This window comes from Solanum tuberosum, unplaced genomic scaffold, assembly GCF_000226075.1.
Source record: "Solanum tuberosum cultivar DM 1-3 516 R44 unplaced genomic scaffold, SolTub_3.0 scf00472, whole genome shotgun sequence".
Lineage (NCBI taxonomy): Eukaryota > Viridiplantae > Streptophyta > Magnoliopsida > Solanales > Solanaceae > Solanum > Solanum tuberosum.
The window spans coordinates 105,053-119,667 of NW_006239396.1; the positions used below are offsets into that span (position 1 = coordinate 105,053).

Sequence of the window (14,615 nt, forward strand, 5' to 3'; positions counted from 1 at the left end):
TTGACCGAATAATATTTGTTCAAGTAGTGTATTTGTATTAAGAAACTTATTAAATATATACAAATATTAAATTTAAAACTCAATAATTAACACTTGAAATAGTCGTTACAAAATTCAAAACACATGAGGTTAAAATTTTCATACTTCATCTTATGAGAATTTCTTCTTTTTTATCGTGCTTAGGACAAATTTACCATATTCTATGTGCGGCATTAATTATGTTTATATAATAGCTTTACCTTATATATGCATGCCATATATTTTTTTAAGATTTGTCTTTCAAATTCTTAATGTGTGATTTTATAACGATGAAAAATCATACAATGGATCTAAACATTATAATCATGATTAAAACAATACAACATAATAATAATTAATAGAAAACACTAGAGTTTTATTCAAGTACGAACGAACACACATAACGATTACATAATTTAGAAAATTACAACCACAAAAGTATTTAATTAGTAGCATAGTGTCATAGACGACACATACTTTGTGGTCATAATAAATTCTTGTTAATTAAGCTTTTGGTAGAGCAATATTACTATTGTCAATTAATACAATAGTTCTCATTGCAGCTTGTCATGCAACTTCCAAACTTGTGATGATCTGCAAAATTAATTAACAAGTAATTAGGAGCATGTGTTGAAATAATAAAAAGATTAACAATGACCAAGAGAACATCCAACATTAGAAATTTGTAACAATGACCAAGTTCAGTCACGGGGATATGAAATTCAAGAAAGGACCATATATGATATATGCATAAGATTACAAAAATGTACTATATATGTATTAGTGGTTTAATTCCTCTTTTGACCGTATGATGTTGCTCTTTCTTTCCCTTTTTTCATCAATTATTTCAAGAAAATCAATCTTTAATCTTATGTTCAGGATGTTCGAATTAACTCTATAATTATACCTTACAGATATTTTTATCGAGATTGTTCGATGAACCTCCCCATTAGAAAATGTCACTTTTTTTATATGAAAGAAAAATACTAAAACAACATGCATTTAACATTATTTCACACACCAATACATACATTTGGGTTATTTAAAACATATATTTTTGTATTTAAGTACAATTATTTATATACGAATTTTATATATAGTATGTCTCATTATATATTACAGATGGAACTTATTGAAAATTTAGATAATCAAGAATAATTCAATGAGTACATAGGAATAAAAATGTAAAACTAAAATTAAATTTATAATTATATAAACTTCATCTTGCAACTATTATTATATAGATTATTGTCATAACGTTTTAAACATGCGTTGTTTAAATTTAATTTCCTAGTACGTTGATCTGTGCAGCTTTATATACAAAGAATATTTTTTATAAGGAACAATACATAAGGTAAAACCAAAAATGTACTATAGTGGTCCACTCTCAAAAAGTTAAACAGAAACCAAATAATATCATAAAATAATTGAAATATTTGACGGATTATAGACATAATTTCCAATGTGTTATATCAGAAATTCACTTATCAATTAATTAAGGGCGGAGCTAGAAGTCTAGTTACGGATTTAACCAGAGTATTTTATGTTCAAACAATGTATTTGTATTAAGAAACTTATTAAATATATACAAATATTAAATTTAAAACTCAATAATTAACACTTCAAATAGGCGTTATAAAATTTAAAACACATGAGGTTTAAATTTTCATACTTCATCTTATGAGAATTTCTTCTTTTTATCGTGTTGAGTTCTTGTGATAGAAGAAGTCATGATTAGGACAAAGTATTATATGTGCAGCTTTACTTTATATATGCATGTCATATTTTTTTAAGATTTGTCTTTCAAATTGTTTATGTGTGATCTTATTATAGAGAAATATATTAACATAACGTTTTAATCATGCATGATAAAGTTAGTTTAGTCACGGGATGTATATGTACTATAAAGATTCTGCAAATGTACCATGTATGATTTATCCACTCGAGACAAGTAATTAATTCAAAACAAATCAAGTATGATAATTCAAAATAGGGTTGTGGTCGAGTTTTTAATCTCCTTGGTACGAAGTCAATTTTGTTAGGGAGCGCTTTTATCCTCTAATGTGGACTTTACGACGCGAGTTTGAATTTAGTCAGGCCTCAATGTGGGTATCAGTGGATGGTAAACAAAAAAAGAAAAATAATTTTCAACCACACAAATATCTCAAAATTTCCAGCTCAAATCATATTATGTCAAACTTCAACGAGAATACATGTCAAAATATCATTTCTCAAGCAAATATCAAACCCTTTTGAAATTGTATGAAGAAAGCGATAAGAATGAATTGAAATACTCAAAAGAGAAAGAGGAGATAAGAGAGGAGAGGAGCGTAAGAAGAAACAAATTTAGATTTTTGTTAATTTCATTCTTTTTCAATGCCTACTAGAAGATTATGAGTCCAGTTTATATAGACCTACTAACTGGACTTAATTCTAACTAACTACAATAGTTTACCTAACTACACAGTTAATTAACTAACTTTCAATAAGTTAGTTAACCTTGTAACTAACTTCTAACTATTCACACTATCCTTGAGACTTTAGGTTATTCCTTCAATACTACCCCCTCAAGTTAGGTACTCTAAAAAATGTTTCTTAATGCCTAACTTGGAACTCAAAACTTTCATGTTGCATTCTGAATAAACTCTTGGTTAACAAATCCGCAGGCTGTTCATTTGTAGGAATGTAATTAGTAGAAATCACTCCTTGCATAATCTTTTCTCTAATGAAGTGACAGTCTATTTCAATGTGTTTCGTCCTTTCATGATAAACTGGGTTTGCAGCTATTTGTATAGCAGCCTTACTGTCACTATACACCTTAACTGGAAGAGTAACATCTACACCAAATTCCTTTATTAATCCAATTATCCACACCAATTCTGCCACTGTTGAAGCTAAGCTTCTGTATTCAGCTTCTGCTGAACTCTTAGACACGATAGTTTGTTTCTTAGACTTCCAAACGACAGGAGAATCTCCAAGCTTAACTACATACCCTGTCACTGACTTCCTGGAGTTTGGACATGCAGCCCAATAAGCTGATATCTCAATGTTGTCATTGCTAGACAGTAGGACTCCCTGCCCTGGTTCTTTTTTCAGATATCTAACTATTCTAATTGCTGCTTCCATATGGGACTGTTTAGGAGCTTGTAAATATTGACTTAGAGTCTGTACACAAAAAGAGATATCAGGTCTGGTCATAGTGATATATAGAAGTTTACCTATGAGTTTCTGATAAGACCCTTGATCAGCCATATGTTCTACTTGACCTTTCATCACATGATCATCATATTCCTTTGATGTTAACTTTATATTTGCATCCATAGGAGTCATAGCAGGTTTTGCTACCCCTAAACCAACTTCAGAAATTAACTCTAATGCATACTTTCTTTGATGCATTAGAATACCTTCTTTTGATCTAGCAAACTCAATACCAAGGAAATACTTTAACTCTCCTAAGTCCTTCATTTTGAACGCTTGTTGTAAGTGCCCTTTGGTCTCATTGATCAGTTTCAGACTATCTCCTGTGATGAGCATATCATCCACATATACAAGAATAACTGTAATGCCTTCTGTGCTCTTTTTAGTGAACAATGAATGATCATATTGACTCTGTTGGAATTGGAATTTAAGAAGTGCCTCAGTTAGCTTAGCATTCCATTGCCTAGGAGCTTGTTTCAACCCATACAAGGATTTCTTGAGTCTGCATACTGTCTTAGTCTCCCCCTGACTCTGAAAACCTTGTGGTAAATCCATGTAAATCTCATCAAATAGGTCACCTTGTAAAAAGGCATTAAACACCTCCATTTGATGGATATGCCACTGTTTTATTGCTGCAAGAGCAAGTACTGACCTAACAGTTTTCATTTTCACCACTGGAGAGAAAGTTTCTTGGTAATCAATCCCTTCTTTCTAACTATACCCCTTGGATACCAATTTAGCTTTAAACCTTTCTATTTCACCATCAGCTTTGTACTTTATTTTGTAAATCCATCTGCACCCAATAGGTTGCTTCCCCTCAGGCAGAGACACTACTTCCCAAGTGTTGTTTTGTTGTAATGCACTAACTTCTTCTTTCATAGCTTCCACCCACCTAGGATCTGTAATGGCCTCATAATAAGATTTAGGTTCTGTGGATGCTGAAATAGCAGCAACATAAGCTTGGTATCTTGGTGCCAAATGAGCATAAGCCACATACTTAGACATAGGATAGTCTACTGTTTCATTCACACTTAATGAAACAAAATCCTTTAACCAGACAGGAGGATTTCTATCCCTGGCAGACCTCCTGGTAACCTTATCAGGCATCACAGGAACTCCCACTTGTCCAGCCTCTTCTGGCTGTGTGTTATGAACTTCATGTGTTGTTCCTTCATGTGTCACACTAACTTCAGCCATATCATTCATACCACACTCACTATCACATGGAACAAACAGTTTGTTACCTGACTCACTGGTATTGTTTTTGAAAGGAAAGACATCTTCTTTAAACAAAACATCTCTACTAACTCCTAACTTCCTTGTTTCTAGATCATATAGAATATATCCTTTCTGAGTCATTGAATATCCCATATGCACCGTCATCCTAGACCTTGGCTTTAGTTTATCTACTTCCTGTACTACTTTAGCATAGCAAAGACATCCAATGACTCTCAAATGTGAGAGACATGGTTTTTTGTTGTAGAACACCTCATAGGGAGACTTGTTCTGTAAAACTGAACTAGGTAGCCTGTTGATTATATGCACTGCAGCTAATACACACAGACCCCACAAGTTACTAGGTATATCAGCTTGGAACTTTAGAGCCCTTGTTACCTCTAGTAGATGCCTGTGTTTCCTCTCAGCTACTCCATTCTGCTGAGGAGTATAGGCACAGCTAGTCTGATGCACTATGCCAAAATCCTTAAACAAATCTCTGCACACTGTGTTGACAAACTCAGTTCCATTATCTGACCTTATGACCTTAACACACCTACCAAACTGAGTTTTAGCATACACAATGAACTGTTTAATGACCACACACACATCAGACTTCAACTTTAATAAGTATACCCAAGTTAACCTTGAAAAATCATCCACAACAGTGAGGAAAAATCTATTACCATCAAATGTAGGCACTTTGTAAGGACCCCAAACATCCATGTGTACAAGATCAAAGCATGCTGAAGTTTGTATACTACTTGTAGGAAATGTATTTCTAACTTGTTTTGCATAAGGACATACAGTACAATTATTCAATGTATTTGCTATACTTTCAGTCTTTACAGATATAAGCTGGTTTAAGGACCTTGAGGAAGCATGTCCAAGCCTTTTATGCCACAGCTCCACATCTGCAGCCTCCTCATGAACATGACTTTCTTTTACAGCAAAACCACATCCACTGTTTAGAGACTGCTGCACCTTTATACTTCCAGTAAGAATGTACAGTCCATTTTCCTCTCTACCAATCTCCCTCACCCTTCCATTGGAGAGATCCTGAAAGAGACAAAAATCAGGAAAGAAACTTACTGAACACCCTAACTCTTTTGTGAGCTTGGACACAGACAGTAAATTGATTTTGAACTGAGGAACATGCAACACATTACTCAAAGACGTCCTTGAAGTAATACTACTAGACCCAGCATGAGCAACTTTAGCCATATCTCTATTAGGTAAATACACTCCTCTAGACACTATAGCAGGTTTATCTAACAAGTTGACATTTGCTACCATATGATTGGTAGCTCCAGTGTCAACTATCCATTTCTGTATATTTTTAACTGCATAATCAAGCTGATTCATACCTGCTACATTTGCTGACGGCACAGAGTTTGCAGTTGTAGAAGTGTTGTTGTCACTCATATTCTTCAACAGACTCACAATCTGACTATATTGCTATTTAGTAAAAGGATACACTCCCACTTCAGATTCTCTGTTCTGTGAAGGAAATTCAGACTTATATGCTATTCCTTTGTAGTTTGCCTTACTTCCTTCAGATATATTCTCAAATGTATCACCCATTATATCACATTGTTCAGAATCTTGGAACTGATCATCAGTAATCACATTATGAGCCCTTGCATTTGATGGATAACTACTATTCCCTGCCTGTACTCCTTTCTTCCTGAACTTGTTATAATCAGATGGATATCCTACTAACTTGTAACACACTTTCTTGGTATGTCCTTTCATTCTACAAAACTCACACTGTACATTATAATTCTTTTTGTATCTTGTAGATCCATTCCTTGTAAACATAGCCATATCAAAATTATTTCCCCCTGATGCAGGATTAGCACCCAAGATTCCAGAATTTGCACTTATAGACTTTTGTCCTTCATCACTTATTATCATTCCATACGCCTGATTGACAGAAGGCATAGGACTCATGAGCAAGATCTGACTTCTTGCTTGATTATAAGATTCATTAAGCCCCATGAGAAACTGAAACAATTTTAACTTCTGCAAATGTACTACAAATCCTTTCGATTTTTCGCAGTTACACCCAGGACTTGGGACAAGTGCTTCAAACTCTTCCCACAAATTTTTCAGCCTAGAAAAGTATGTAGAAACCGTAGCAGTACCTTGGCTCAAGGTAGCAATCTCCTTATGTAAATTGAAAGTTCTTGAACCATCAACCTTATTGAACCTTTCAAACAACTCATCCCATACTTCTTGGGCATTGGAAGCATACATTATACCTCCTAACAACCCTTTTTCCACTGAGTTCATAAGCCAAGACAATACCACCGCATTTACTCTTTCCCAGTGATTCCCCATTTCCTCTGGAAATACTTCTTTCTTGCAGGAACCATCAACTAATCCCAATTTGTTCCTTCCAAGCAAAGCTACCCTCATGGATCTATACCATATTGAGTAATTTTCAACCCCTGCTAGTTGAAACGAAATAATCTGTGTACCACTTACATCAGATTGAGAAAGAAACAGAGGATGATTGTAGTCGATATCAGTCTTTTGACTGGATTGAGCAGATTGCGTCTGTGTAGATTATCCTGCTTCCACTGTCATTGTAACAACAGAGGATATTTAGAGAATTTGACAAGTTCTTCCAACAAAATTGAACAATTTTTATCTGCGTTACAGATCGATTCTTTCAACCAGAGTAACCAGTCGACTGCTCTGATACCATGAAATTGTATGAAGAAAGCGATAAGAATGAATTGAAATACTCAAAAGAGAAAGAGGAGATAAGAGAGGAGAGGAGCGTAAGAAGAAACAAATTTAGATTTTTGTTAATTTCATTCTTTTTCAATGCCTACTAGAAGATTATGAGTCCAGTTTATATAGACCTACTAACTGGACTTAATTCTAACTAACTACAATAGTTTACCTAACTACACAGTTAATTAACTAACTTTCAATAAGTTAGTTAACCTTGTAACTAACTTCTAACTATTCACACTATCCTTGAGACTTTAGGTTATTCCTTCAATACCTTTCAATAATGGTAATCATATCTCATGTATCAATACACATTTCTTATCACTTCGTATCGTACTCTGTTGAACATTATTTTAAATATCCAACCCTCGAGTTTAATTAAGATTTGACTCTCAATACGTCGAACTATCTTATTCCCAACTTGCTAGTCCTTCAACTCGGAATTTTTAATTTTGTTGATTACTTTTTGTTAAGTCAAAAGTTAGCTTTTTGTTTAATCATGAATGATTATTAAAGTTTAGTCACAGGCAGGGGCGGATTTACGTAGGACGAAGGGGGTTCATTCGTCGAAAAATTACACTACATATATAAGATTAAATTTTTAATATACGTGTATATATATAGTACTGAACCCCCTGAACATACACCAAAGGCGTAGCTCAGTGGCGTTGGGGGTTCAGGAATTTGCTCTACTGCACGTGAGATCGCGTGTTCGAATCCGGGCAGAGGCATTTCTTTATCAGCTTATATTTTAGGCGTTTTAATTTATTTAAAAAATATAATAATGCAATCAGAAAATGATGTTTAGTTCCAAAAAATTAAAATGCTGATTGGGAATTTAGGATTTATTAGTTTAGTCCCTAATTATAAAATCAAATATTAAAAAACTCTTTTCTTCTTGATTCGAACAGTTTAATCCGACCCGTTTATATCCGATTCGACCCGTTTAATTTATTTGTGGATATTATTTACGTGATAAATTATTTTTTTTGAACCCCCTTGATGAAAATCCTCCCTCTGCCACTGGTCACGGGTATATAAAATTCAAGAGGAACCATACATGCATAAGATAACAAAAATGTACTATATATATTGATTTGAATATGTCTCCGTATTGTATGTGTTGTGATACATGTAACACCCTAGAATTTTTTTCGAACTAAGACTCGAATCATCCTTCGTTGTGAGTAGGATTTTATCAAGGAATTTAAAATTTCTTAAGTATTAAGGTCAGGTCACTAGATGTAGCACCTTGAGTTCTAAAAAGAATTAAATTGGAAATAGCAAAATCTGAAATTTTGTAAGTTATGCTTAAGTTATGAGTTTTGGGTCAACTTCAAATTCCCATAACTTTCAGTAAAGGATGATTTAGGTGGACTACAAGATAGCTAATGAAAGGTCTTTAAATTATCCTTCCAACGACACCAAGTTTGCTAAATTTAGAGCCCGAATGAGGGAGATATGCCCGTTCAAAGTCAGGCTGTCCAAATAAGGAAAGTTACCCGAAAATATGAGGGGTATTTTGGCCTTTTCCTTACCCAATAGGATTTAAGCGTTTTTGGTAAGGTTTTAGGAGTCTAAACTGATTAGAATTAGTTTCATTCACATCCCCAAAAGCGTTTAGGGTTTTAGAGAGAAGATTCAAGAGGAGAAAAAGTTCAAAGTTTCAAACGTTCGTTCAAGAAATTCAAGATTTCGCCAAGAACCTAGTTCTTTGAGGTATGTAAGCTTCCATATTGTTCGGTTCGTTCACCCACACGCCAATTATGATTTATTCAGCGTAATTTTGTTCTTGAAATTTCAGGATTTAGGTTCTTATTAAGTGTTCTTGAATTTTCCTTATCGATTAAGTTTTGATGTAAGATTCTACTTGGTCAATTTCAAACGACCATATATCTTAGAATGTAAAGAGTTATGTGAGCCATAACCTTTGAAATTAAAGGTATTTGAATCTACTTTCCAACACCACCAATTTCGTGTCAATCTAATTTCCGAATAAAAAGTTATGACTATTTTAGTAACCTATACAGTGTTGTTAGGAATTAGCCGACGGGAAAACATTAAAAAGGGTTTTTTTTTTACCTCCAAGAAAACCCTAAACGAATTTCTTGACTAATAAAAGGCTCACTTCAACCAGATTGTCATCTTTTAATCCATCATTCTCTTTTGTCTAAAACCCTAGGGCAAAAACCTTAAGGAAAAATCAAAATAGAAGACTCCATTCAAGATTCTTTCAATCTTTTTCAAGATTTTTCTTTAAGGTAAGTCTTTATCCAAGAATTCCATTTTTTCAACTCAAATTCCTCCATACAATCCTGAATCACTAATAAAAATAATAATTTTTGGCCATAGAGATTTCAAGAAACTAATTCAAGAATCTCAAGAAAGGTTTTATTGATCGTTTACCTTCAAGCTAGGGTTTCAAGGCTTCTAATCAAGTTCTTCTTCAAGATTCTTGAAGAACCTTGTTCTTCCAGGTATGTAACGCTATCATAGAGTTGGACTAGTTCGTCCTCACGCCCTACATCTACTTTCAAATCAATAAAAAAGTAATCTAGGATACTTCCCCTAGATTTGAGTATTCTTGAGATAAGTTGATTTTGAGTTCTTGAATTCCTGTTTCTTTTAAAAGTTCTATTCTTAATTATCAAATTGCTATATTGTTATCGAGATCCTTCATATCATGAACAATAACTCTTGAAGTCATAATTCACATTCAAGGGAGAGTTAAGAGTAGAGTTCAAGTAAGTCTTTGAGTTCAATTGTGGATCCTTTGAGATCAACTATCGATTTGATCTAAGTTTTGAGGAAGTAAGTATGAGAATGAAAAGAGTCATATACATGAGTTCTATATTGTTGTGTAGGCCCTCGAGTCGAGTCGTTCATGCTTATAAATTCTGCATGAACGCCATAATTGAGTGTATTTGAGAGACGTAGCATCTTCAAGTTCTAAGTCTTGAGCATTGAGTTACTAATCATTTTGAGATTATATTCCTACTTATGGGACTACTACATGTTACCCATAAAGCCCTTGAGTTGAGTTGTTCATGCCCATAATTCTGCATGAACCCTATGAGTCGAGCAGTCTAGAGATGAGTAGTATCATTGAGTCTTGAGTTCTGAGTAGTGAGGTTCTTTAATGTTATTAATATCCCTGAGTTGAGTCGTTCATGTTCATAATTCCACATGAACCCTATGATTTGAGTTATAAATTTTAAAAAGCTTTTTAAAGCCAACATTTGAGTTCTTAAATTGAGTTTTGAGAAAGTAAATATGAGTTTTGAGAAAAGTGTTTTGAAAACATGATTAGTATGAGAATCGAGTATGTCATCAATGTATGAGCAGTATGGTATCAAGATATACCATCAATGTTTATGCAGTATGACTTCCCGAGTCAGCAAAGATTATATTATAATATGATTTTGAAATGTTTTTGAGAAAGAGCAGAGTTGAGTTCATTTTCTTTAAAATGATATATGGGAACTAAGTATTCTCAAGAGTAAATGTTTTCACATGAAATTGAGATTTCCAAAAGAGCTTTGAGCAGTTTGAGTACCATCTCTTTTAAGAGAATTTTTTTTTAGTAATAAGCTCAAACCACAGAAAAGTTATGTTTTTAAACATATGAGCTAATATATTTTGGGAGTAGTATTGAACACCGAAATGGGGGAGAGTTCAGATAACTGACAGTCCTCATAAACCATGTGGCCAACGTGGGTAGAAAGGGTCATACTTTTTAGATGATTCCTTAATGCTTTTAGCATAGAAGTGGGTCCACTTAGTGAGTAGATCTTATACCCTGGCAAAGTATAGGACAGTTATGGCAGTGTGGGCGAGACGCTGTATCATCACATAGCTCATAGTGATGGACAGTTCTGTGTACTTTTATATACACATAGTTTACTTGTATTTTCATATACAAATAGAGTTTATAAGTGGGTCCACTTAGTGAGTAGATCTTATACCCTGGCAAAGTATAGGACAGTTATGGCAGTGTGGGCGAGACGCTGTATCATCACATAGCTCATAGTGATGGACAGTTCTGTGTACTTTTATATACACATAGTTTACTTGTATTTTCATATACAAATAGAGTTTATATTGTATCCTTGCATACAAACAGAGTATACTATATTCTTAAATACATTGAGTTGTTTTCTATTGTTTAAAAAGCTTTCCATATATTGCATCTCTTATTGTTGCTTTATATTGAGTTAGGTATCCAGAGTTGAGTATCCAGAGTTTGAGTACCGAATAGTCGAGTGTCTTATTATTGAGTTGAGCCTTATTTCACTGAGTTGAATAGCTTATCTTTGAGTTAAGTATCTCATTCCTGAGTTGAGTGAGTTGAGAAGTGGTAAGTATGTCCTTATTTCACTAACGATTACATAATTTAGAAAATTACAACCACAAAAGTAGTATTTAATTAGCATAGTGTCATAGACAAAATGCAAATGCCTAGTATTAGACAGAATGCAATAATTTTCACTCTAATCGTTCATGCAACTATCAAACTTGTTTTCATCTGCAAAATTACATAAAAATATATATATTGTAGACCCAAAAAATGTGATATGAAAAGAATAGAAAGAATATTTCCTAAGAAAGGAACAATACGATAACATGAAAACAAAAATGTACTATATATTAGGGGTGGGCATAAATATCGAAAAATCGAAACAATCGAACCGAATTAATTTGGTTTTTCGGTTTCGATTCTTCGGTTCGATGTTCGGTGTTAACTTCAAATATTAATTTCCAAGAGAAACCAAAACATATTTTTATCAATGTATGGTATACACTACAAGAAAAGTGTGAATTACATGGGGATTTTCCTGGGGATTAGTATGAAAATTTGCAGAAAAATAAATTTCTTACGGATTTTCATACTAATCCCCAGAAAAATTCCCATGTAATTCATATTTTTCTTGTAGTGGTATGTAAAGAAATCTGTCTTTCGTCTTTGTTTTTCTTGAGAAGTAGTTGGAGGTACAATATTCTTGACAAAGATAAATATAGTCTTTTAGTTAGCATAATAAGTGTTCTATGGCGAAACACATCATTCGTTTTCATAATTATATAAATTTCATCTAGCAACTATTATATAGCTTATTATCATAACGTTTTAAACATGCATGTTATTTAAATTTAATTTCCTAGTACGTTGATCTGTGCAGCTTTATATACAAAGAATAATTTTATAAGAAAGGAACAATACATAATTAGGTCAAACCAAAAATGTACTGTAGTGGTCCACTCTCAAAAAGTAAAACAGAAAGCAAATAATATCATAAAATAATTGAAATATTTGACGGAATATAGACATAATTTCCACTGTATTATATCAGAAATTAGCTTCTCAATTAATCAAGAGCGGAGCTAAAAGTCTGATGATGGATTTGACCAAATATTTTTTGTTTAAGTAGTGTATTAATTTGTATTAAGAAACTTACTAAATATATACAATATACACATATTAAGTTTAAAACTCAATAATTAACACTTGAAATAGTCGTTATGTAATATTTTATGAGAATTTCTTCTTTTTATCGTGTTGAGTTCTTGTGATAGAAGAAGTCATGATTAGGACAAATATATATACCATATTCTATTTGCGGCATTATGTTTATATAATAGCTTTACCTTATATATTGTTAATGCGTGATATTATAACGATGAAAAATCATACAACGTATCCAAGCATTATAATCATAATTAAAACAATATAATAATAATTAATAGAAAACACTAGACTATTTATTCAAGTACGAACACACATAACGATTGCATATATAATTTAGAAAATCACAACCACAAAAGTATTTAATTAGTAGCATATATAGTATGATAGACAACACAATATATATATATATATATATATATATATATATATATATATATATATATATACTTTGTGGTCATATATAATTAATGCTTCTTGCTAAGCTTTTGATAGAGCAATTTTGCCACCAACACAATAGTTGTCATACAACCTCCAAACTTCTCATGATCTGCAAAATTAATTAACGATTTAAGATTATATTATCATCACTCCGTCAATAGTACATAAAAATGTACTATACGTTACATACCATATTTGTTGATGAGAAATTTGTAACAATGGCCAAGAGAACATCCAACGTTACACTTGCGAGTTTGAATTTGTACGTTATGAGTAGCACTTATAGCACAAGCGACAGCACACGCACTCTTACAGTGTTTGTCTTCACCACACGAAGGCATACATTCCTCAAAACATTCTTTCACGTCTCCAACGATCTCACCATTATTCTTCGTAAACAAAAGAATTGCAACCAACAAAACAAATGCAACTTTTAATGCCATAATTATATTATATTATATGATACTTGAGATGAAAAACAATGGGTTCTCTCACACAACTATTTATAGAGAAATATATAATTATCATAACGTTTTAATCATGCATGCATCATAAAGTTAGTTTAGTCACGGGATGGCTAAAGATTCTAAAAAAAACAAAAATGTACTATCTATGAGTTATCCACTTGAGACAATTTAAATAGGGTTGTGGTGGAGTGGTAAGAATTTGGAATCTCAAGGTGAATTTTGAACTCCTCAACTACTAAGTCAATCTCAATTAATTTTATGTACTTCAAGAGATTTAAAATCTATATCATATTATGCATTTAGAAAAATAAAAAATACATACCTTACATAAACTTGCATGATTAGGAGTTTGATTAATGGATTTCACAGAAGGAGGAATAGTGGTGATGAATGGGGCTGAATCATCATTAGTGTCAGAAGTAAAAGGCGAGCAAGACCAAGGCCCTATCTTGCTTGAATTGAAGGCAAATGTTCATAAGCAAAAAGTATTAGCTTTTGAACTAGGGGGAGATGGCATACTGAGATATCAAGGTAGACTATGTATACCAATGGTGGATGGAACCCAAGAGAGGAGATCATGGAGGAAGCTCATAGCTCCAGATATTCCATTCATCGGGGTTCCACCAAGACGTACCATGACTTGAGAGAAATCTATTGGTGGGATAGTATGAAGAAGAGATATTGTCACACCCCAAAACCGGATGTGATGGCACGTGCCCAAACCCCACCGGACACGTAAGCCTAACACCCAAAAACCCGACGATACAGAATTTATAAACAAGAATAAGATAGAAAGATAAGCGAAAGTCTTTAAATAAACTCAACATAACCCCAAAATTGGTTGTCACATGTACAAACCTCTAATACAGAATCTGAATAAAATATACAAGTCTCATAGTAAAGTTCTAGAATAGAACAGAACAGTAAATATAGATAACTTGAGGGCACGTCTGGAATGAACCGCTACCTCTCAAGTAAGTCTGGAAGCTCTAATCTGAAGATGAGTAATAAGCCGGATCTGATAGAGCTGTCAACCTACACAACTGTGTAGAAGCAAGGGTGAGTACCAA

At 33.2% G+C, this 14,615-nt stretch overlaps 1 protein-coding gene across 2 annotated transcripts; it reads right to left on the reverse strand.

Annotated features, from left to right (window-relative positions):
- Window positions 1-373: 373 nt before the first annotated feature.
- Window positions 374-13,533, reverse strand: LOC102581943 (uncharacterized). 2 transcript variants are annotated; one of them, XM_006364028.2, is made up of 2 exons: window positions 13,269-13,533; window positions 374-612 (listed from the first exon to the last, which is right to left on the reverse strand). In XM_006364028.2, exons 1-2 carry the CDS (start codon window positions 13,519-13,521, stop codon window positions 554-556), a joined length of 312 nt encoding a protein of 103 aa, XP_006364090.1. In that variant the 5' UTR covers window positions 13,522-13,533; the 3' UTR covers window positions 374-553. The 2 variants fall into 2 exon arrangements, with proteins under 2 accessions (XP_006364090.1, XP_015159268.1); XM_015303782.1 differs by lacking the exon at window positions 374-612 and adding an exon at window positions 13,085-13,187.
- Window positions 13,534-14,615: the final 1,082 nt, after the last annotated feature.

Coding starts and splice junctions, on each gene's coding strand:
- LOC102581943 (XM_015303782.1), bottom strand. CDS start 13,521: ATGGCATTAAAAGTTGCATTTGTTTTGTTGGTTGCAATTCTTTTGTTT. Junction 13,188..13,268: donor ATTTCTCATCAACAAATATG/GTATGTAACGTA, acceptor TTAATTTTGCAG/ATCATGAGAAGTTTGGAGGT.